General features: G+C 43.4%; 1 protein-coding gene and 1 long non-coding RNA gene across 2 annotated transcripts in view; both read right to left on the bottom strand.

The window, feature by feature from the left end:
* Positions 1-712: 712 nt before the first annotated feature.
* On the bottom strand, positions 713-9826 carry atxn1a (ataxin 1a). The gene is made up of 2 exons (XM_080484892.1): positions 7864-9826; positions 713-4209 (listed from the first exon to the last, which is right to left on the bottom strand). The coding sequence occupies exons 1-2, from the start codon at positions 9697-9699 to the stop codon at positions 3616-3618; spliced, it is 2430 nt and encodes an 809-aa protein (XP_080341018.1). The 5' UTR covers positions 9700-9826; the 3' UTR covers positions 713-3615.
* The window catches only part of LOC308122803, a 73607-nt gene continuing 58253 nt past the window's right edge, over positions 9826-25179 (bottom strand). Inside the window, exon 4 of the long non-coding RNA XR_013936171.1 lies at positions 9826-10239. This is a non-coding gene — a long non-coding RNA (uncharacterized lncRNA). The remainder of the gene's footprint in view (positions 10240-25179) is intronic.

Genomic DNA, 25179 nt, shown 5'->3' with positions numbered 1-25179 from the left:
GTCGTGGCAAAGAGGCAGAACTGGGCGGGTCGGAGACGTCTGCTGCTTCGCCGGCGGTGCGAACAGCAGCGTTCCCGACTGACCGGCACAGAAAGAGGAGGTTTGAGGGGTTTTGTTCAGTTACTGCATATATGAATGACTTCCCTGATAACAAGCAACTGGAGTTGCTACTGCAGTTAGTTCAACTTTGTGAGACGTGGAATAGTGTCCTGGTATATGAAGCTTCTAAAAACGTTTTTACCAGAATCTGAGAAAATTGGATTTTCTTAATGAGCTGAAAGTTATTTTGGTTGTAATGCTAGAGCATTATTATAATTATTATTATTATTATTCATTCTTATTATACATTTATTGCAGAAAGTGTTCCAGTCCTACACAAGGAGAGTGCCTGAATATTGTTGTACTATTGCTTTCTAAAGTAGCCAAAGCAACAAAAGCGTCATTTGCTTTGGCTTAATCTTTTAAAAAATATTTTACCTGATCAACAGTAGAAATGTTTTAGTGGCTGACAGGTTTGTTCAGATGTTGGTGAGGGAGGGTTGGGCAAACAGGAAAAAAAAACGTATACACATTTACAAAACACACACCCACACATGCGCGTATACACACACACACACACACACAAACCTACTATTGTTACTCGTGATGAGCCTGACGTTTCACCAGGTAAACGGAAGAAATGAAAATGCACCACTGTGGTGGTCTTGATTTGAAAACCCTGTTTTATTATCAAAAATAAAGCATTTTTTCAAATCTCATGTGGGGTCTTCTCTTACTCACTCATCATCAACATAAGGTCGCTCACATATCCAACCACCTATACGCCCACTCCCCATCCATCCGTCCTGCCATCGCCCTGGTAAACACCCACCACCTGGAACACTGTCGCTCCATCAGTGGGATGCACACGGCACCGATCCACTCCTCCAAGGCAAGCAACGACAGCCATTTAACAACACCTGAATCCAGACACTGGAGCCCAAAACGGGCTCCACAGAGACGCCGTGGGGAAGCCGCCGCCTCCATAACAGCACTGTTGTGTGTGTAAGCACATGCAAACCTCACAGCAAAACATGGTCACACCACTTTATTACATTTGAGGAACGTTCATGTGTTAAATGGCACCGTCATCCGTGTTAACACATGGAAGAGTTCCAACAGTACAAATTTAGAACACCGTCACAGCCAACCTCAGGATGAGAAGTGAAGTTTATAAACAGCCTGCGAGGATGTTCAGCCTCTGACCCTGTCGTTTCGAAGATGTTAATGGCAGCACGTATGTTGAGGTATCTGCTGGGTTTGGACTCTTCCAAACTGAAGCCGATCCCCTGCAGCCTGAACATCCTGGCAACACCGGTCTGTCTTCAGTGAAGATTCAGTAGGCAGGCACATGTTAAAATCTGCTCTGGAGCTATCTAGGTCATAACCCGACATAATTTGACCTGCTGATGTCGGATCGCTTCCCTCGCATGTGGTAAGTGTCTCCGGAGGAACAGAACTATTTGCCTCCTCCGGTGCGTGATGTGTTGCAGGGCTTCGCTTAGGACAGGGCGGTCAAAAATCACGTCTCCACCTTAACTTCGTCCAACTGATGTGCAAATTGCAAGATTTTCTTAAGTAAAGACTCCAAGTAGAAACACTGGACATTTATCTATATATCAAATGAGTATATGCTTTTTTTCCTATACACAGTTCACATACACTCTTATACAAACTCCCACCCATACACAAACACACCACAGAGCACTTTTTGTAGAGCTGTAATGTCAGCAGTGGGCGTCAATCCAACGTCGGTCCACCGGGGGACGAGATGGACCAAAACACACGTCTGCAACTACAGTATGTGAATGTGCACGACACATCTACAGTACATATCATAGGTCATTTCATTTATGGGATGATCTTTACTGTTCTAGTCTGTAAGAGTGTGTGCGTGAATGTATCAAGAGCTGCAGACCAGGATCACACACACACAGACACACACACACACACACACACAAACACACACAAATATTAGATGACCTTCAAAATTCTGTGGTGCAATTGTTTTTCTTCAAATCATCACATCCTTTTTTTAACTAGTTCACGCCAGATCCTGAACTTTCAGAACACATTCCAAATCTTTCCCCAAGATTTAAACACGATCGGCTGGCTGCACGTTTTGCACAGACAAGTCCTATTTTCAACCTCATTCTTTCCCACTAACCATCATCTAACTGGAATTCCTCTCCACGACCTGTCACATTCAGCCCTTGCTCTGTGATTCCATGGCACGTCTGCTACCGCGCCGCCAAAACGACCCCTTCAATTCTCTAAAGCTTCACCTCTCCAAAGTGCTGTTGCTACTTTCTACCATTGTCTAAGTTTTAAAAAAAAAGAAGAAGAAGAAGAAGAAGAAAGAAATCTAAAAACATACAGTACTGTGTAAATAAAGAGACAACAATAAATTTCTTGGCTGCGTGGTGAGTGTGACAGGTGTGTTAAGTGCTTTGAAACATCCTGACCCTCTCAGAGCTGACATGCAGATTCTCTCCGTCCCTCTCACACAACTTTTCCGGATAAAAAAATATAAAGTAATTCGTCATAAAACAATGCGGATTGTACGCAGTCTTCCTCTTAACATTTTTTCTTTTCTTAAAGTGAAGTTCACCAACCCAGTGTGTTTGCACTTGTACGTATTAGGTTAGGGTATCTCACATTTATACATTAACATTGACCCACGGAGGCTCAATCTAGGACTAAATGACCCCTGATTAAGGTTTCTGACAATCATTGAAAAAAACAAACAAAAAAACTATGTGGTGACACAGGACATGAGGGACTCCAAAAAGAAAAGAAAGAAAGAAAAAAAAAAGAAAACACTAATGATGAAGGTAAAGACTCCATTGTCATCTCAGCAGAGTAAGAGTTGTTCCCTCTCTATTGTGTGGCACACTGGAGCGACGCCTGATGGCGTCTGGTTTCATGTTCGGCACCGTCGAACCACAACGTGAATGTCACACGATACATTAAAGACGTCGACAGTCGGACTTTTCCGACTTTGCTCTGATTTAACAAGTTAATACTTAATTGACTAGAAAAAAAAATAAAAAATAAAATCCTTCATGCTCAGGATCAGCTGACATTAAAACCATGAGTGAGACAGCAGTGGTTGGGGGAACAAGGTTTGTCCAGACAGTCACGTTGCCGGCAGAGCGACAGGGAGTGAAACCCCCCCGTCAAAAAGCACAACCGGGAGCTTCTTCTTCTTGTGTAGTGTGTCAGCGGGAAGCAGAGCCATCAGGCATTGTGCCTGTGTGCCACACAGCCACCCATGAATCCCTCACCTTAAGTCATCTCATGAAATCCACCAAGACGGGACTGATTGCTCCTGTGATAATAAATCCATCTATAAAAAAATATGGTATAAACTATATGGACTTAACGTAAGGTGATACCATGTAGGGTAGGTTTACCTCTACAGTACAGTATTCAAGATGAAGAAAACAACAAAAAAACAAAACTGAAAACAAAACCAAGACAATGAAACATTAATGTGGGCATTCATGTTTTCGTAAAATCCTTTTATGTATATTTTTTATAAATCCCAAGGGTTAATAACAGTCCTGCTAGCCTTCACTTGCCAATATTTGACCTTCCCTCGATGCTGATTTTCACCTCATGAGGGATGAAGGAAGGTTTGGGTAGGGTCAAAGGTGGCTCCTCCTCTGGTTTCTCTACTTTTCGACCCTCGGGGGCGGACCACCTCCGCTTCCTGCTTCCCGATGGCTTACTCGAGCCAGCATCCGTGCTGCTGGCAGCCTGACCTTTAGCGCCGGATCCCCTCTCCACAAACATCAGATCCCCATTCTCCACACCGGAGCCCCCTCCACTCTCGCCGCTCCCTCGTTGCCTGACGCCGTTCTCCCGCTCCCGGTGCCTGGAGGCTCCTCCACTGCAGCTCGGCGGAGCGTCTGGGACCGCTCGGGGGGGTTTGAGGAGCCCGTGGCTCGAGGCTGGAACAGAGGCATGGGAAGCTGGCTCCAAGGCCTGAGCATTCTTCAGAGATCCATTCCTCAGGTTTTTGAGGGTGAGTGAAATACAAACATCGCCCACAGACAGCTTGGTGCAAGGCAGCTCCAGAAGCTGGGTGGTCCGGTCTGGGCAGCAGGAGGACCAACCTTGGCCAAAGACAAAGAAGGGGTACTCCAACAACACCTCCACACTCACCTGGAGAGGAAGGAAAGACATGTAAGTACATGCTGCAAAGCTTGTTCTGCAAGTGAAATGTGCAATTCTGTGGCCTGGCATGGACGGTGAGGACATTTCAACCTCTTCAACTCTGATTGGTTTTTATTCTGCCTTTTCTAGTCTGTCCTCCAACTTTATGAAAGTGCAAAAGAACATTCTTCAGAAAAATACTGCAGAGGAGTACAGGAAAACCGAAGGTGAAAACGTTCTGATCACAGACCAGTGCTCCAAAATGACCCCTGAGAAAAGCTTTAATACATTTAAAACACTTGTATGAAGACGTCACCTTGGCAAGAATATCAAATTCCAGGATGCATCAAGAATACAGGAAATAATTGAATCTGTAAAATTTATTTTGGGAGCAACAACCACATAATGACCACGACTGAGATCACTGCTTTTCTGGTGGTAATAATACGTAGGTCCGTTACTATGTTTTCCAAAAACATAATCAAAACGAATGTTTATTTTAAAGTAGAGTCAAAATCCTGAAAAATCCTGGAAAGTCATGTAAAAGTAGTTCTCTCAGGTATGTGAAGGATTACTTTTTAGTTAGTTTTGAATAGTTTTTCAAATGAAAATGTACTCCTTTGAAAGGATGTTGTAATATTTTCAGGAAAATGTATATATATATATATATATATATATATATATACACACATACAACATTGTTTCAGCCGACTGTATTATTTCCTTTGATTTAAATACAGATTCAGTTTTAAGGGTATTGATTGGGTCCTGTATTACAATATGTATGTAAAATGGAATGAAGAGACAGTAGAGAGAATGGAGGCTTTGAGAATGCAGACTGGGAGAAAAAAAATCCAGAGGAGAAAGAAAATGAAGTGAAGAAAGATTTGAAATACTGAAGATTGAAGAATGAGAAGGTGGAAGTGGAGGAAGTGAGATGAAGATGAAACAGAAGTGGAGAAAAGAAAGGGGGAGGGATGAATGAGAAGAGGAGTGAGGAAGTAAGTGTGAAAAGGAACACAAGAAAGATGTGAGTGAAAGACGGATCGAGCAGCCTCTCAAAGCAAACGTCAGACAATATTTTCCTTCTCGTATTACATAAAGAGTAAGTTTTCCGAGTGTGGACTCAAAGCTGCTACCACCTCTCAGAGAGAGAGAGAAAAAAAAGTAAGAACAACCACTAAGGGAGTAGAAGAGAGGAGGATAAGTCTTTGAAAGATGGTCAGCTTTTGTGGGGTACGGTATCAAAGAGCAGCTGGCGGCGGCAGCGATGGTTGGAGATGTGCTGTGTAGGAGGACGAGTCGCAGCATGGACAGATGAAACAGATTAACTGGCTTTAACACACACCCTCAAAGACAAGCAGAAGGGCGGTTGTGAGAGTGTGAGAAGGAGTTGGAGAGAGCTGGAGACAGAAAACAGAAATAAATGGTGGCAGAATATCAGATTCTAGCAGATTATGAGGAGCTCTGAATAATAAAGGCGAAAGACAGCGAGAGAATCAGATCGTATCCTAGATCATTTCCAGGCGAATGTTGTCACTTTCTCAACTAGCAGTGGGGAGATGGAGCAGATCCCAGCTGATAATGGGTGATCGGCAGGGTAAACACACACACACACACACACACACACACACACACACACACACACACACACACACACACACACACACACACACACACACACACACACACACACACACACACACACACACACACACACACACACACACACACACACACACACACACACACGCGACCTCGAAAGGAAGAACAAACCCTGATACTGAAATCACAACATGTCACAGACAGAAATCCACACCTAAAGATACATTTTGAGGCCATTGTACTTATTTAGACGAATAAAAGCACACATGATGTAACTGGAAAAGTAGGTACACCGTTACATTTATCGCGCCTTCACAACTTTTTTAGAAAGTACTCTGAACCCTGTTAGATTTTCGACGACTGATTTCAAAGATCTGATGTTAGTCAAGGTTTTTTTTGCTGTGAAGTGTGTGCTTATTATGCAGATATAAATAGTTGTTTCCGACTAAATGTGTTTATAGACAGAGAAAGCGAAGATGCAACAAGTTGTCCGCACCTAATAAGGCTGCCTGGTGCTGACTGGAAACAGCTATTCAGTGTTGAGTAGCTGCCTAAGGGACAGTACAGAACAACCCAAATGACCTCTGAATTGTATAAGAGTGCTCGAAAACAATTCCCCCGTTAGAAAGTTGACCTTTAAACAAGATGATCTAAACACCAGGATGTGATTATCGTGGAAGAATGGGGGACATACCCTCTCTTGGAGGGGGAATTTATCTCCACTTTATAGATACTGAATCACGTTCAGCTTTTTTAAATCAGATTCCTTCCAAAATAAAAATGCTAAAGAACCGGGCATGTTGCGAAAACATCCCACCTCTCTTATTGCTGTCTCTCTCAACATATAAACAAACACAGCAGGCATACATACATGAATAAAAACTGATATTTTGGATGGTCTTGTCAAAATCTGCACATGAAGTCAATTTATTTTTTGCGCGCGGGGGGGATAAGGGGAGGGATGAAGTTTTACAAGAAACTGGTGCACTGCACTGAAAAATGCTTTGATTTCAGCTTCTGGCACTTGGGATATATTTACCTTGTCCATAATACAAAATAACATCTCGTGATGTTTCAGAGGGCAAAAAAAAAAAAAAAAAAGACTGAAATTGCTTAATTTCATTTGTTGTACATAAAAATCATCTTTGTGTCTTGACACAATTTTTACGGGAATCAAGTGTTTTTTATTTTTGTGAGCTTTGATTGTTTTCTTCAAACACTCCCCCGAAAAAGATCCAAATAAGATTGAGATCTGCGAAGACATTTCTCGGGTGAGACAATCGTATATCAATACTTTGCACCATTAACATTACAGAAAACAAGCAAATTCTTATTTCTTTTCATGTAATTGGGCTTCAAGTATGCAAGTACTGCATACAGCATCAGAAATGTGTTCCTCTACTGTATCAGTGCAGGGATGTGCTCGGCTTTAGTGAATAATTAATACAGTGTGATGAGCACATTCCAGCACTCAACTCTCTGAACTCACGCTCATTTCCTGAACATGTTTGTTACATGACTGCAATTCTATTACATTGAATCTAATTACAGTGGAAGTAGCTGAGACCTGAGAGAATCATGATAACAGAGTAATTAATGTGGGAGCAGAGCAACACGTGTCATTCAACATTAATATCACCAGCTAAGAATATGAATCAAAGCCCGGCTTGCAGAGCTCGTGTTAAAAGGCATTTGTCCTCTCGCTCACAGATTAAAAACTGGATTATTCAGGGCTGTGACGGATGGATTCAGGTACTTCATGATTTTAAATCTGTTTTTATTTTGAAATGACCGAAATAATGTCTCAAAGCTGAGCTAAGCTAAGTAGCACCTAATGAGTACAACATTTTATAAAAAAATATCAGCACGTAACTATTTTGCATGAAGGCTGTGTGAACACTCATTAAATGTTTCAATATATTTTAATATGATCAGTAAATCCCAAAATGTTTCTGTTCGATGTTTCAAGCGAATGCTAAGTGAGCAACGGCGGTTATGCTTCATGATGGCAGCTATCTGAATATACCCAATATATTCTGATGTATAAAAATATCTCACCTGTGTGCGGTGCTCGCCGACGGAGAACTGGACCACAGCAAAGTTGGATGAGGTATGGCTCCCTTCGATGCGCTCCACTGTGGACGAGTCGATCTTCAATTCACTGCTGATCTCTGCACTCTGAATGAAGTCCTCCGTCTTCAGGTCCTCCACGCGTTTCAGCTCGCCGTCGGCCAACTGGATGATGGAACCCTTGATGAAATATGGGGGGAGCGAGGGAGGCACCGCGACTGTACCGGCGGTGGATGGCGGAGCCGCCGGAGCAACCATACCCGGCGGAGCAGGAACGATGGGGAGATGAAGCTGGGCCTGAAGCACTGCGCCTGAAGTGTCATGGTGGTACGGGCTGCTCGGTGTTTCCAGAATTTCTCCTTTGGGCACAGGGGCAGCAATGTACGTGTGAGGGAGTGTAGTAGGAAAAGGTGTGGCTTGGGTGGATGATGTAACATGGGAGGTCATCGGTTCCAAAGTGGGGACTCCACCTCCACTAACTGGGATGATGACCGGTTGCGTGCCTGGAATGAGTAAGTGTTGTTGTAGGCTAGTGTGGTAGCTGCTCCCGCTGCCCCCCGCTATGTAACCTATGATAGGTTGAGGGTAGATACTAGTGGAGGGGAGTCCCATTGAAAGAGACTCTGTGGCGTTCTGGGTGGTCTGGATGACGGTGTGTGGTGGCAGCGTGCTAACGGCAGCTTTAAGGCTGTCGACACTTAGTGGGGGTGGAAATGTGAAAGAAGAGGTGGTGTTGGATGTGCGATTTACAGGTTTGCCCTGAATGATGCCACCTTTCTCCATGTGTGCTGGGGCAGACGTCGTCAGCTTCTCAGGGCTGACTCTGGGTGGTGCCAGATGGTGGTCCCCATGGCTGTTGGGCATTAGCATGACGGAGTTTCTCAGCCCTGAGGGATCATGCGTGTGGTAGTCTGATGGCAGAACTAGCTGGCGGGCCTCATAGGAAGACAAGGAGGACGTAGCATCGCGCACTTTGCTCCCTGACTTGGAGAGGCTGTGCTCAAGAGATGCTCCAAACCGCCGACCCCTTTCCAGCTCACCATTGTGAAGCTCTCTATGTCTGGAGCTGCCTTCACCTTTCCTGGTGTTTCCGTCCATATACTGCACCACAACCTGAGACATGCCATGTCCCATACTGTGATGTGGATGCAGCGACTGGGATGGAAGGTGAGAGCCTCCTTGGTAGTGAGGCGACAGCACAGTCCGAGGGGATATTGACATGTGATTATGATGGGGGATGGAGTCAGTGGAAGGAGGAGGCATGGAGGTGCGCCCTGTGGATGCTCGCTGCTGGTCCTGTTTGGAGGCCTGCGAAGGAGCAGAGGCTGTCTCTGTGTGTGAGGGTCTGTACGCAGCCAAAGAGGAGGAGGAAGAGGAGGATACGGGGGGAGGTGGAGGAGGGGGTGGAAGCAGTTGAGGGTTTATGTAGCTTGTGTATGGGGCAGTGTAGGGTGACGCTATAAACTGCACATTTGGAGGCCGTTGGGTGTAATGGACAGTTCCTCCGACAGTGGACTGTGACAAGGGGGATGTGTACACTGTAGGAAGAGATGAGACTAGCCTCGGTGAGGAAGAGGATGTCGAAGAGTCCAATATAGAGGAGTAGGATTTATACTGAGGGGACTGACTGGAGCTATAATGTGTACTCAGACTGCTTTCATTCCCGCCAGCCACACTGGCCAGCCAGGCCAGGTTCTCTGTGCGCTGGCTGTCACTGGCAGGCGGCAGGGTCGGTGAACGAATTTCTGATGGTAACGTGCTTGAGGGGATCTCCCTCTTCTTGGGGGGCAGACATTCATTACTGCGTTCCTGGTTGGACTTCATGCTGATCTCACCTTGCGTTTCTCAACAGAACTTATCCGTTATCCTTCCTTCAACTGTTGGACTATAGCTCTTTGTTCCCTCGCTCTCTGACTTTCTTTTTTCACTTTCGTTTCTCTTCTTGTTTTTACTTCCGATGTTCTGTCTGGTTTTGTTGTTGGTATTTTTTCTTACATTAATTAGCTATAAATTAACTTTCCCTATCTTGCCTCTTTTTTCTTTCTTGCTCTATCCAGTTCACCCAAGGCCGGTGATGATCAGGTTGGCTTTTTGATTACAAAGAAAATCCAGGCTCTAGCAAGGAGGTGAGGAAGGATTAAAGATGGAGATGAAGATATGGCGGGGTGGTTAGAAGGGAGGAGAAGGGCGCTCTGTTCCGTCCGGGGATCTTTAGCGGCGGAGGGGTGAGCTCAGTGTGGTAGGGGAGAGTGTCTCGACGTCACACCTGCTGCTGCCGCAGAGGATGATGGGGGGCCGCGTGCGTTGCACTTCATGCGGAATCATTTCCCTGCAAAAGGAAGCCTCCCCACACGCAGCAAGATCCTGTGGACAAAGAGAGACACGGTTAGTAAAGGTGTGGATTTTAAACAGATCAATATGCAAATACAGACAAATCTCAAGACAGTTCACACCTTCCATTGTGAACAAACAAAAACCAAACCCACAAAAACAGATCACATCTAAAATTCCCAACTTCTAATGACACACAAGGGCATTTTCTTTTTTTTACTGAACATAATAATTATCCCTGCTGCATGAACAGCACCTCCAAACTGGTATTGTTAGTATACAGCAGACATTGTAATACTGTCTCAGAGGAGAAAAAATTAACAACCTCAGCCAGATGGATCGCTAATGTAAAGCAGCACATTTCCAACAAACCAAAGACAAAAGAAATCAAAACACAAAGAGGATCTCTAGATTCTGGCGATATTATGCTGTGTAAAGGAGCACAATGAAACACGCCAAGGAGTGTGAAAGTTAACTGATACGTTTTCCTAAAAGCTGAACAGTCAAAACAGGACTTTAACCATATTTGTAAAAACTGCCATTAACAATATTCAACGACATGTAGAGGGACACAAACCCTGGTAAAAATGTCAATTTACTACGATAAAAAATTCCATTTGCGGTTTTCAAAACTGTTAAGAGATGACAAATGGAGGTTGTCGTCATGAATGGAAGGCGACTCTGTACACACAAAGGGAAAACTAGGATGAGGAAGAATTCCATAAAGAATAAATATCTTCGTTTTCCAGAAACTTTAATATTAATCAAAAAATAAAAAAAACTCTTAAGTTTGGGCAAACTGTTGTATTTGCGACTCCGATTACACCGTGCACAACAAAGCATGTGTCAGTGTGTATCACATATGTGTGCAAAGCATGGGTGTGTGCCATCTGCTAGTGAGGACCTCCTGCTGAGAAAGATGGAAGGCTTGGTGTGAATCTCATAAATAATGTACAAGCACTTCAAGAACACATGCGCGCTCACACACACACACACACACACACACACACACACACACACACACACACACACACACACACACACACACACACACACACACACACACACACACACACACACACACACACACACACACACACACGAGATGTGCTTACTTAAACACTGACACCTGGGTATATTCAATTATGCTGACACGTGTTCTTTTCTCGGCGCACAGCACAACTGCACACACAAACAGGCACAATCTCATGTGCACGGAGAAGAGTGTACATTCACTTATATTTATTCAACTAAAAGACGCTTGAAAGTCATTTGGGCATCCATTGGCTGGCACCCTATAAACCTGTGTTTAACATGTAAAACAAAATGCTGTAGTACAACAACTGGGCAGTGCTTGCATGTTTTCCCTGCGTACGTGCGTGTCTGTGTGTGTAATCTTTAATGACTGAATAAAGCTGTTTAGAAGGTGATTAGTTGATCAAATTAAACTTCAAGAATTAATCATATAATTAGGTTTCGGAAAACTCAAACATTGCACAGTGGGTCTTTCTTCAGAAGTAAATCAGAAACACAATGATGGCCTGAAAATATGGAAACTCATTTACTATTCATGTCAGAACACTTGTCATGAACAACACAATGTTTAAAGAAGACATTTGCATTTGTTTTGCAGTAGGTTCAGTTAATTTATGCAAATAACGTTGATATTTAATGTATTTTTCTGTGCAGGTAAAAGCTGTCCTGGAGATTGGAGTTGTGTTGTTGCTGGATAAATAAAAGTCCCATCTGATTTTAAGTTGAAAAATGTGTTGGATAGGACTGCACTCCAGCTGACATTGAAAATGTATTTTCGTAGTCACAGGAAGCCTCCTTGTTGGATATCAATACCTTAAAAGCAGAACGTCTAAATAGAGCAGGAGGATATAAAAACAAGTCACAGTTAGACACTATGCAGCTGGTTTGACTGACATCAGTAAATACAAGGCTGTGGTAGTTGTTAGCATCAGACCCCAGAACACTTACTTTTTAAAGGGTGATTAGTGTTAACTGTCTGTTGTCTACAGGCACTAATACACAGAGGCTTTCTGTCCTTTCACCAGGATGACATTGTCAAAACTTTAAGAGCTTCCCAGGCCCTAATTGTCAATTCTTGTGGAGTGATACGCGCTGCACACACAGTGTGTACATACTTGCCGTGAGTGTTTGTGGTCTTAAGGACGAGGGACATCTTGCATCTCAAGCAGATTCCTGTGATTTAAGACGTGTCGCAGTGCTACTACAACACAACTGCAGAGGAGGGCCTGCGCACACATGCACACACTTGCTCCACTACACACCATCTGTTCCATCAAGCCGCCATGACTCAGAGGTGTGTGAGAGGTAATTTTGATCGTTGAGCTTTTAGCACAGCCAGCATGCACTCTTTTCTCCATCTCTGCTCCGCCTCCACTTCAATATCCAGCTTCAGCCATCCAACCTCTACCGCTGCACATCGCTCCTCTCAATTATCATTCTTCCATCTAATGCTTTTTGTGTTCTTAATCTTCTGTCTCTTAAAGTATTCCCTTCCCTTCTATCATTCATAGTCTACTTGTCTGTCTATTGTACCAAACCTTTCCCACTGTACTTCTCTACCCGGGTCAGGAAATGCAGTTCATCGCAAATTAAAAACAAAACAAAACAAAAAAAACCCTGCTTATATTCAACAAACTGCCTGCTCAAATTAAAACTTTGAGATGAGAGGAATGGTATGTGTCTGAGGGATTTCAGATCAGAGACATTTCATATCGGCTGTCACATCAAACGCTGACAGTGTCGGTACATCCAGCCACAGATCTGCTCATGCTGCCATCTACCAGCGCTTTCATCTTCACAGCAAGGCAAAGTCATTTTTGACAATTCATCCTGGCATGTGAAAATAGTTGTTGAGAACTCCAACAGGAATGATTTACACATGGTGTCCAATGACGTTATGTTTTGTACACTCACATTCAGTCTGAGTAACAAGTGTGCAATCGCACTGTAGCCCTAAAATAGTTCCTACCTGAGAAGAGGTTTTTAATAGAGCAATCTGGCAAATTATAAAACACTTAAATATAGCAATTTAATTTAGATTCTGCAACCAATTGAGTGTGTGACACAATAGACACAAAGTCATTATTCCTTAAACCTGAAGCTTCCATCTTTATCCTGCAGTGTTTCTGAGAACGTTGAACAATGAGAATGACAGAAATGTTTGGAAGTGTGAGAAGGAAAAAGCACAGGGACATGTGCTTTATTTAAGTCAAACAAAGACTAATGGTTGAAAAAATGTCTTAAGAGAAGGATAGAAAAAAAAAAAGGGTGTGGATGATTGGCGAACACAGAGCTTTGAATGGCTTCAGATGAATTGGAGATATGTAAGGAGGCGTTCACACTCAACTGACCTACATTGCAAAAAAGAGAGTATTGCTTCACTGAAACTGACACCCAAACACACATTCACTGAAAAGCTCAGCCACCTGAATCTTGCTGAGCTTGTACGTGTGTGTTTCCATGTGTGGCTGTACGAGTGTGTGTGGTGTGCGAGTGTTCATGTGGCTGTGTGAGTGTGTGTATATCAGATGACCTGTAACCCAAACCGCCAGTCCTCCATGCGCTTTAGTCACTATTTTACACTGATACACACACACACACACACACACACACACACACACACACACACACACACACACACACACACACACACACACACAGAATGGTTTGTCTCGCAAAAACGCTGTTTGCTTGCGTATGTGTGTGTGTGTGTGTGTGTGTGTGTGTGTGTGTGTGTGTGTGTGTGTGTGTGTGTGTGTGTGTGTGTGTGTGTGTGTGTGTTTGTGTGTATGATGGCCCAGTCATAATCATAATCACTATCAAAGGGATAAGTCCAATGTGATGTGTTATCTCACTGTTAAATATAGTCCAACTGGAAAGTACAGTGTAGCTGCAGGCTGATTTCTCTCTCTCTCTCCATTTCCTCCATTTTCGACTCTCAAGTTCGTTTTCCATTTTTTTTATTCTTAAGTTTTGTGAATTTGTATTTGGGCGTGTGTGTGTGTGTGAGAGAGTGTGTGTCCCATGGAAACTTGCCTGACTGGGAACTTTAACAAGGTTGCCACTTTATTCGCTGCCATTCTCCACTACTCATTGCCCACAAAACACGATAAGTGAGAGAGTATTGGAGGATCTGCCACTGACAGATGGAGACGGAGAGTTGGAGAAGCTGGTGAAGAGAGGAGGGAGGGGCGAGTGAGAAAAAGAGTAACAAGAGGGAGAGAAAGTATGAGAGAAAGAGAGATGGGAGAGAGAGAAAGTGGCTAGGAGTTAGAGATGGAGAGAAATAAATGACCGTGAGAAGAACAAGAGAATCTATTTCAGAAAACAAACACTTAGGCAGTGTTGCATGACTTGCACTTTCTCACCCCTCTACAACCCTGATGTGGGGCGGGGAGGTGGGGGGTGGGACACAGACAGGCAGGGAGAGCCAACGAGAGGAAGAAGAATGAGGAAAATGTGAAGAGAAGAGCAGAGAAGAGGTGAAATGCTTTCCGAAAGCAACGTGTTAAGCAACGGCATTTGTCGGGAGAAACTAGGGCAGACGCAGTACGCACTTACAAATGAAACGCTGTGATCCAACATCACAAGTGTGCAGGACACGCAGACACGCTCTCCTGCTCCCACGCGCACTTCATTCAGAGCGAACGCAAAAACTGTGTAAAGTGTACTCACCAGGGTAGCAGGAGTAGCCCACTTCTGCAGCATGCTCATTCTCCCCCTCTCATTCCTCTGCTCCCTCAACTCCTCCTCCAACTCCGGCACCCGGAGTCTTCCTCTGTCTCCCTTCCTTCACGAGCAGATTCGGTGGACTTGTCATACAAACTCTCCCCACCAAACACACCGCAGACACTCTCACACAGCCAGCAACCCTCTCCTAAATCCTGACAGCGAGGCAGGAAGCTCCCTCACTACCACTGACATACAGCACTCAGGTAATCACACTCACATCCACACACACACACACATACACACACACCCACATACACACACACACACCCTCAAAATGTAGCACAGACTTGCACACGCCCACGGGGAGGGAGTCCCGCATGCAGAGCTCCAACGTGTATTATGCAAGGGGCTGAATGCGAGCCAGTGCTCTCACACTGTCTGTCCTACACACACACACACACACACACACACACACACACACACACACACACACACACACACACACACACACACACACACACACACACACACACACACACACAGCCCCTCCCACGGTTCGCTCGTCCAACTTCATCAGGTATTCATTCAAAAAACACACACATGCCAGCTGGCTGCACGCCCAGAGACCGCTTACAAGCACAGAAAGAGAAGTGGAGAGGGAGGGGGGAGAGGGGAGAGTGGTGTTACAGTGAGAAGGGCAGAGGGGGAAGTGTGGGGCAGATAAACAGGCAGGGAGGGAGTGAGCAGTTGAGATTAGAGACAGACAGAAACAGTAAGAGAACATGAAATAGTGACACATGGAAAACTCGTCCACACACTGAGATATGGTCGTGTTCAAATGAGCACAGGCTGTTTTTGCAATTTATTGATTATCCATGATATCAGTCTACTGTCATACAAATGAAACACTTGATAAATAATGAGTATTGATCAAAATTAACTGTATTCATCAATTGATTTATTCCAGACATTGGCAACAGGTAGAATGTGCATTACTTATGCATCCATCCATACATGTTGACTTGGAATAGAGACATACAGTGAGCTTGCTATGAACATTAACTGCTCAGCCATAATTTCACTCTGGTAGTCAGGATGAAATTATTGTGATAATCCAAGTAAACTACTCTTTTGTTTCATTTAATTTTTTCATCAGCACAGTTAACAAAGTCACTGATGCTTAAATACGTGTATCATTATCGTTCACACAGTGATGTTGACATGCTCATACACATTCAACATTCACAAATGTAAACAGACACGTGTGTGTGAAAAATCAGTAAGATGCAATCAAGAAAATGGCCTCAATGTGAAGAAACAAAGCTTTAAGGGTGTATCTTTTTATGCAGGCACTGTAGGTTTGATGGTTGAGGTCGACCAGGCTGCACTTCTCGGTTCCGGCCACTAGATGGCACGACTGACTACAAGTATACAGCAGTCTATTTCTGTTAGTTAGCTGACCTAGTTAAAAGACCATTTGGAAGTAAATATAGATGAAATGTGCTCCTCAATGCTAAGAGATGTAGCACGCACAGGAAAGAAATGAGCACTCACGCATAAGATGCTAACACAAACACACACACAATCAGACACACACACAAACACACACATGCAAAAGTGTAATTCCCACAGGATAGTGTGGGTCTAAACATGCACTAAAAAGACATCCTGTTTGTGCTGGTTGGTTTTCCTGTCAGATTGATATCAATCCAGTGTTTCATCGCGCAGCACTGATGAAGTGTTTAACTATTACAAGGCTGGAAAATCAAACAAAAAAAAGTCTTGTTTTAAAGTTGTTTCAAAGTACTAAAAGTACAGAGGAGTGCTTGGCTGACTAAACAACAGTCTGAGAGTTTGTTAAGCTGTTTTTTTTTAAAATTATTTTTAATTCCAGCTGTTAAGATTTTGCCCCTTTAATGGGTCAGCTTGAGAAAATATCCGAATATGAAGTTTCGTCTCTTCCTACTTTATGTCAGTGCAGGATGCCTGCTTATTTGGATTGTTCTACTGTTGGTCTGCTGAAGTTGCTGCTCATGCTTATGAGAGTTTATGTCGCCTGCTATAATGTTTAAATTCCTGACAGAACGAGAGACTGGTTTAGAACTACCGCATCATATTTAATTTCTTTAATAATATCGTAATATTGAGTTAAAAATAATACAACACAAGACGAAGGCAAACTGGAATGAGGCATTGACAAAAAACCAAATTAGCAGAGATTGAAAAAAAGAACTGAGGGGACTGTGTATTTGTTTCACAGTATCAAGTGACCTCAGCAGCACAGCAACATTTGTCTGTTTCCTTGGTAGCTAATTGGAGCCTATCTGCGTTTAATCATAATTCATTTGTGTGGGTTTGTTTACAGTCTGCCATCAAGTGAAGGAACTACGAGACAGAGAGAAAGTGGGGGTTGAAAGTGAGCGCCAAGCAATGAAGGAATCAGTTCTGAGAAATGTTTTACTCTTTCCATAGTGGGTTTTTTTTTTTCTCTAGATGTCTCCTTTTTTCAGTTAAGCTGTCTCCTCACAGGAGACCTGCTCCGTCTGCTTTTAACAGTCACATATCAACACCTTGCAGTCATTTTTGAAAACACAGAACTCTCTACTGTCCACCTCTGACTGACTCTGGATCCATATGTTATCTATTTCCCTCAGACTTTCCCTCTTGTCTAATTATGTCAACCACAAAACCTGTTTTGGTTGGATATGAATAACAACTGGAGACCACTGGTAAGTGTCTCAGGTTTAATCACTTGCATATAATGTGCCAAGACTGAAATTCAGCCCTTTTGCAAAATCCATTATGTCGTACATGAACCCAGACGTCTCTTGTTTTTAAACATGTCAACACTTCAAATTCTTGACCGACGGCCCGTACATTAAAACGTACGTATTTGAAAGCGACCGAAGCAAATTGCATTCACGCAATACAAGGAATCTTAATAAATGAGATAAGTTTGAATAACTTTTTATATATTTAATTAAGGCGCTCACTCAAAGCATTTCACCTTACATGCTTGGAGCATGTCGTACTAGTTATTCTGATCCTGGAGAAACACGACAATATCCAGCATGTTGTAGTACATCTGAGCAACCACAAATTCCTGAGGTGCCTATGCAAAGTCCATCCATCTTCTTCACCACTTTATCCAACCCATGATTACAGGCAATGGGCGAACACACCCGGGACAGCCTGCCAGTCCGTCACAGAGCACACACACTCACTCACACGTAAAGGCAATATAGATTCACCAAATAACCCGTGGAACAATGGGAGTAGCTGAAGAAAACCCACTGATGAACATGCAAACTGCACACAGAAAGACCCCCAACCCCATCCTAGTCGTTATAGTAGTAAATATTATTTATGGTGACAGAAGTAGTCATAAGTGTTTAATCTCAAACAAAAATAAAACTGTACGAAACTGAGCAGATGGGATGTTTGTTTACAGAACATGGATTTATCTCGGAAACGGATATTATGTATCAAAATGTTTGCTCGTGTTGAACATAATCAAACAAACCCAAACACATACTCGTAAAAATAAAAACACACGGGCTGCACAATATATCTTTTGTGTTTGTTGAAGTCACACTTCTCACAATTGATTTTGAGACTAATTGGAAGATTCACAAGTATGACTTCAGTCAACACAGAGGCGAAACATTTGTCAATAGTACTCTGTATTAACATCAAAGCTCAGTCAATGATCTCCTCGTAATAAGAATCAATGAAATCTCGAGTGCACAGAGAATTTCCACTGCAAATACTGACTTCTTCTCTCCGTCTTTTGCTTTTCTGCAGAGCTGAGTACAGTCTCAGTCACAGCCAGTCACTAAGGAAACTGATGAAAAGCTTCTATATATACACACACACACACACACACACACACACACACACACACACACACACACACACACACACACACACACACACACACACACACACACACACACACACACACACACACACACACACACACACACGTATCACAGTGTCCTCTGCTCTCTCTCTCTCTCTCCCTCTCACACACACATACCGACTCTCCTGCCGCTCTCTCTCGCCCACGCAAACTTCACACAGTGTGGTTATGACAACAGCAACCCCCGCCTACCTACGCTCTCTTTACCCATCTATCCCCCTTCGTCTGTTGGGAAAAGGCTTGGCTCTCTTGTTTATCTACATCTTTCCATCTGTCTCTGTGTATACGTGTGACCCTGTGTGTGTGTGTGTGTGTGTGTGCGTGTGTGTGTGTTTGTGTCTGTGTGTGTGTGTGTGTGTGTGTGTGTGTGTGTGTGTGTGTGTGTGTGTGTGTGTGTGTGTGTAGAGCCATAAAATTGTTACATACCTCAGCTACATCATCCATTGTCAAGCCAGTTTTATAAAACCACACCTTTAATACACGTTCGTCATATCTTACCAATGTTGTCATAATAATCTATTAATAAGAACCTTTTGTAATTGCTCTATAACCGTGTTAACAGTACCCTCTTCAGTTTGAGCCATTTACACACTCAAGAAATATCTTTCACTTTTCTTTTTTTTTGTTTTGTTTTCTGTACCACTTCATCTCGGTCTCTCTGCCAGACTGTGTTAACTTGCTGGCAGTGTAGTGCGCTACTTCGGCCCAAACCACATCCCATTCACAAACCTACTAATCCACACACACACACACACACACACACACACACACACACACACACACACACACACACACACACACACACACACACACACACACACACACACACACACACACACACACACACACACACACACACACACACACACACACACACTCACTCCCAGGCTTCTAATAGTGTGTGTGTGTGTGTGTGTGTGTGTGTGTGTGTGTGTGTGTGTGTGTGTGTGTGTGTGTGTGTGTGTGTGTGTGTGTGTGTGTGTGTGTGTGTGTGTGTGTGTGTGTGTGTGTGTGTGTGTGTGTGTGTGCAGGATTAGGGAGGGAATGGAATGGATGAGCAAATCACTGCTAAGCTCCTCTATTGCTGTATAATCCTGGTGAGTACACACACACTAACACACAATCACACACATGCTGATGCACAAATGTGTAAATATGCACACATGCATTCAAACATGTACACACAGACACACACGAACCAAAGCACTCTCATTCATGTTCACGCACACATACGCTGTATGTATTTGTGCACTCCCACTCACGCAAACAATGGCAGTCATCACAGACATTTAGGCACACAAACATGCGGGCAAAAGTCCAACACTCTTATTCAGGAGCAAATGCAGACATAAACAACCAAATATTATTTCAAAGACAATGTATAATCCTGTTCGGAGAATGAGTGTTGACTTACAAAAGGAAGAACTAGAGAAATGTGGGAGGATGGGAGACAGTTGGGGGACGAAAACAAGATTTCTTTTTCTTTTTTTCTTTTTATGAAAGCCCTCACTGAAGAAAGAAAAATCAAGGCAAGAAAAGTAAAAACTCAGAAATGAAGAATTCATTCACCATAATACCATTGATTCATTTATTCAAGGCACACAACTATTACCCCATCATGCATTATACCACCCAAACGTCTAAACACTGCAATACAAAAGAGTGTGTGTGCGTGCTGTTACAGTTTTGACTATGACAACTCAAATACTGTTTGAGAACAAAATATAATTTCCAATGAGATTCTTCTCCACAGCCTAAAACCACACAGTTAACTTGGATTTCACTCATTCTTCTTCCTTTGGGCACGTGGACTGACCAGTCTAGGGTCTACCATGCACGCGGCCATTGTCAGCTAAGATTGGATCTAAAAAGAATGAATGGATAGTAAAATGGCCTGACATACTAACAGTCTCTGTAATAATCTGCTTGGTGTGAGTGTTGCTTTTAGGCTATGTATCATCACTGTAGCGATGACTGCAGAGGGGAAAAGGGTTGTAGGTGTGTCCATTAAAGTTAACAATACTGTAATTCACTGGCACCAGTTGAAATATTGAATAAAAAAGTGCATGGCTTTCAAATAGCATTTTATTTTTTATTAGCAGTTCTTACATTGCCCTCAAATGTTACTGTGTCCTGTCTGTACAACGTCTCTCTCATTTAATAGGCAGTAACTGCAGCTCTACAGTGGCACCATTATAGTCTAGTATCTGGATGTGTTGTGCGTCTGGCGCTGTTTTGTTCTTTGTACATATATATTTGCCAATGTTCCCTTTAAATGAAAAGACATAGCAGTGATTGCAGAGATTTAATTTTGAAAAGATGTGAAACTTAGGTCTTCTATCACACACACACACGATGCAGTCAATTAACAAAGTTTCTCTGACAAAGCACATGGATTCACTTATTGCTCTTTAACCAGAAAAATCAATTTGTAATGCTAATTTGAAGCAAATCCTCTTTAATGGTTCTAACACCTCATCTGTGAGCCTCCATCATCTGTTTATGTGGGTGGGACACGGTGCAGGCAATCAGACTCACATGACGAATGCAGCATCGTTTCTGAGATGAAAAAGTGTTTGGGAGTGGGATGGGTGACTCTGAGGGGCTACAGAAGCTCCTTTACTGAACACAACAGCTGTGACGGAAATGTATTTCAATGCACGCACACACATACACACACTATGGTGTAGTAAGGGTACCGGATTTGCTTGCAGGTGCGGTTCAATTGTTTGACAGAAGAAGATGACAAACACTGCATATTGGTGGTGCTGCCTGCATGTGTCCACCTCTCGGACAGAGAACCGTACTGCTGTGCTCTGTGAAGGTGAACCACCCTGCCGTAACAGGCACAGGCAGGCAGACTGGCACTAATTGGCATGAATGGGCATAGCAGCCAGCATTGTGTGGATGAAGGAGAGGTGAGTGACTGCTCAGCATGTGTCCTTGTCTGTGAATAATGTGTTCCACCTTTTGAAAAAGGCACAGGGACACGAATGTCAGAAGGGCCGCAGCAGCAGTTGAGCACACATTCATCAAAGCTCTGCGCTCTGCACAAACACACACCCAGCACCCCCGGGACTCAACAGGACACGCATGCTCTACACACCGGGGCCATACAGAACCCAGCCATCATCCAAACAAACAATTTCCACTGCCAGGAGCACACACACACACACACACACACACGCACACACACACAACATAATAACAACACACTCCACAGGTGTCCGCATGCTGCCCAGCAGCACACCTACTCCTGACGCCAAAAGCTACACGATAAACACAATAGACTTTGATAAAAAATGCTCTAACCCATATGTATGGCCAACTATGCTCCTGTATATAATCATGTTGGATTACCGTGTTGATTGCCGTCAGACTCTCGAAATAAGAAAATAGCTCCAATCAGTTTTGTATGTCTTAGACAAATCTGCCAGAAAAATATGTAAATGTTTTGTGTATCAAAACTTTACATGGTAGTCGCTAAAACAAGAAGTGATTACCTTATTGTTCCAGGAGGGGGGGGGGGGGGGGGGGGGGGGCATGCCTGCTACAGGAACTGGACATTGTGATTTTCATGGCAGGGAGGATGATATGTGGATGTAAGAGCAGGCAGAACTGGAGCATGAGAGCAAAACCAGCGAGGCAGAGAGGCGAGATCTGCGGAAGGAGTCGACTGAGGACACGAGAGACTCCATATAAAACTGGATGTAACCAGGAAATGTGTGACAAGTGTGTGTGTGTGTGTGTGTGTGTGTGTGTGTGTGTGTGTGTGTGTGTGTGTGTGTGTGTGTGTGTGTGTGTGTGTGTGTGTGTGTATGTGTGTGTGTGTGTGTGTGTGTGTGTGTGTGTGTGTGTGTGTGTCCGTGTGTGTGTCCTTGTATCCATTGCCCTACTCCTGATTTTTAAAAATTGACTGCTGTTTAATTTGATGTGTTTATATTTAAGCAAAATATGGATCAGCATACAATTTGGTGCAAAAACCTTATCTCCAAATATTAGGGATGGTGGTCTATAATCAATAATATAAAATCGTGTTAAACTCAGACCCATCTAGTGTCTGTTTATTATGTGGATATACAAAAACCTGTGACAAAACCCTACTTGACATATTGCATGAATTACAAACTGAAGTCCAAACACACCCACGAGAATGAAACATACTGAGTTCTTTTTATGTCTATTTATCAATGTCGACAGTATTTCTGAAAATATTCTAAATACAACCTAATTCTATTCTAAAGCCTCTCCAGGGGTATTTGTCAATATTGTTTAAGACGGTGCTTAATTTTAAGCTCGAGTTTCCATCTTCTCCTGACTTTATATTGGATGTTACACTCACAATATGCACGTCCACACTGCTTGTGTTAAGTTTTAAGAGAGAACAACTTCTCTCCTGCTGGGAACACCGCAGACAGAAATGTTACAAGGAAAGACTAACTGACCAACAAGCAGTTACAGAAAAAGACCATATTTATATGCTCTATTCTTGCATGCATACGAGCAACTGTCCTGGATGGAAAATAACATGTTTCAGAAGCTGTCATACACACACACACACACACACACACACACACACACACACACACACACACACACACACACACACACACACACACACACACACACACACACACACACACACACACACACACACAGACTTTTCTTGAGGGTGGTTGCATGTTTTCTGATGAGACAGAAAATCCTTTGACCCTGACCCCATTTCGATGCCAAACCAAATCACTACCTCGAAGACCACATAGCTGGACTGTAGTTATGTAAGGCCTTGCAGTGGCAGAGGGAAAGAGAGGGAAGGACACAGACAAAGACAAGAGGAGAAAAAGACCGGGGGGCTGGGGGTGGAGGAGGAGGAGGAGAGGATAAAGACAGGAGTAAATAAAGGAGATGAGAGACTGAGATTTCACCTTGTAGTGGCACTGCAGTGAGGTGGACAAAGAAAATACAATGAGAAAGAAAGAGAAAGACATGAAGGCAGAATCAAGGAAATGACTTGAGAGATCTACAAGCTGATAGGCGACATAGGCAAGGATATCGGAGGGTTGAATGTGAGTGAGTGAGTGAGTGAGTGAGTGAGTGAGTGAGTGAGTGAGTGAGTGAGTGAGTGAGTGAGTGAGTGAGTGAGTGAGCGTGCGTGCGTGCGTGCGTGCGTGCGTGTGTGTGTGTGTGTGAAACCCGTAGATAACTAACAATCATGGAAATGTGCTGTTCCGTCATTTGTGTGTTTGTCTATTACCTGTGACAACACAAGGTAAACTATTACCTTTCGGGGCCCAAGTCTTAGTTTGTTTCTTAATGCATGGATTAGGTTTAGCATGTGGCTTCTCCGGGGAATGCATGTTAGTGAATGTAATATCCTCTTGAGTGACAAAAATGTTTGTGTGTCCATGTGTGTTTCGAGAGGACAGCATAATGGAATGCCTCGGTTCAAGACTCGCCAAGAGCACTTTCCCATACGCCAGGGAGCCAAGACTTCCCCAACCAGCCAAGAATAGCACTGATTCTCTCACTCTCTCTGTTACTCTCTCTCTCTCTCTCTCTCTCTCTCTCTCTCTCTCTCACTCAAAGACACACGCACTCACACTTTTTTTTCCTACTATTTGGATTTGAGAAACAGGGTGATAGCGTGAAGGAGGAAAGAACAGCCTTTCACACTTACATCAGCACAGGGAAACTGACAGACAAGGAAAGACAAAGAGGGACACCATCTGATCTTATAGCAATCACTACAGCGTGCTGACTGGGACTTTTGGGACAAATATATGCTGTGCCAACAGGCTGTTGATCATTATGACAGACTGAATTTGCCAAGAGGCACACAGGAAGAGTGGGAGAGAGGGACAAATCCACAGAGGGAGAAAACGAGACAGAATAGAGCACAGTGCGACTTCCAGCAGCGCTCTCCAAACTCACTGCTCCCTGCGGGATAAATGGATTTACTCCCCCTGTCAAATGTCGATGTCGTGTGTGCACACTTAAACAGGCATGTTCCTTTTTTTGTTTTGTGAAACAGCAATAACAGGCAGATAATGATGACGCCCAGAGAGGGTCTTCCCTACTCCCACCGTACAGAACAGAAACAGCATCAAAACAAATGCAAATAAAGAAGAATCTCTTTTTTTCTACAGAGGAGACTGGAATTCTCCTTCGATTCCCTCAAATAAAATCTACTCTTATGAGACAGGACACACATTTGCCGAGTGTTTAGCACCTAAGTATACCTGAGTAGCACCTCAGGTATTTTGGAGTTTGGAGGTTTGCATAGGTTTCCTCCAACCGTCCTAAAAACATGCATTTGAAGCTAATCGGTGTGGATGTGTAGGTGT

Source organism: Lipophrys pholis (assembly GCF_963383615.2).
Source record: "Lipophrys pholis genome assembly, chromosome: 17".
NCBI lineage: Eukaryota > Metazoa > Chordata > Actinopteri > Blenniiformes > Blenniidae > Lipophrys > Lipophrys pholis.
The sequence above is the reverse complement of the archived record's forward strand: the minus strand, read 5'-3'. Positions and strand labels throughout refer to the sequence as shown.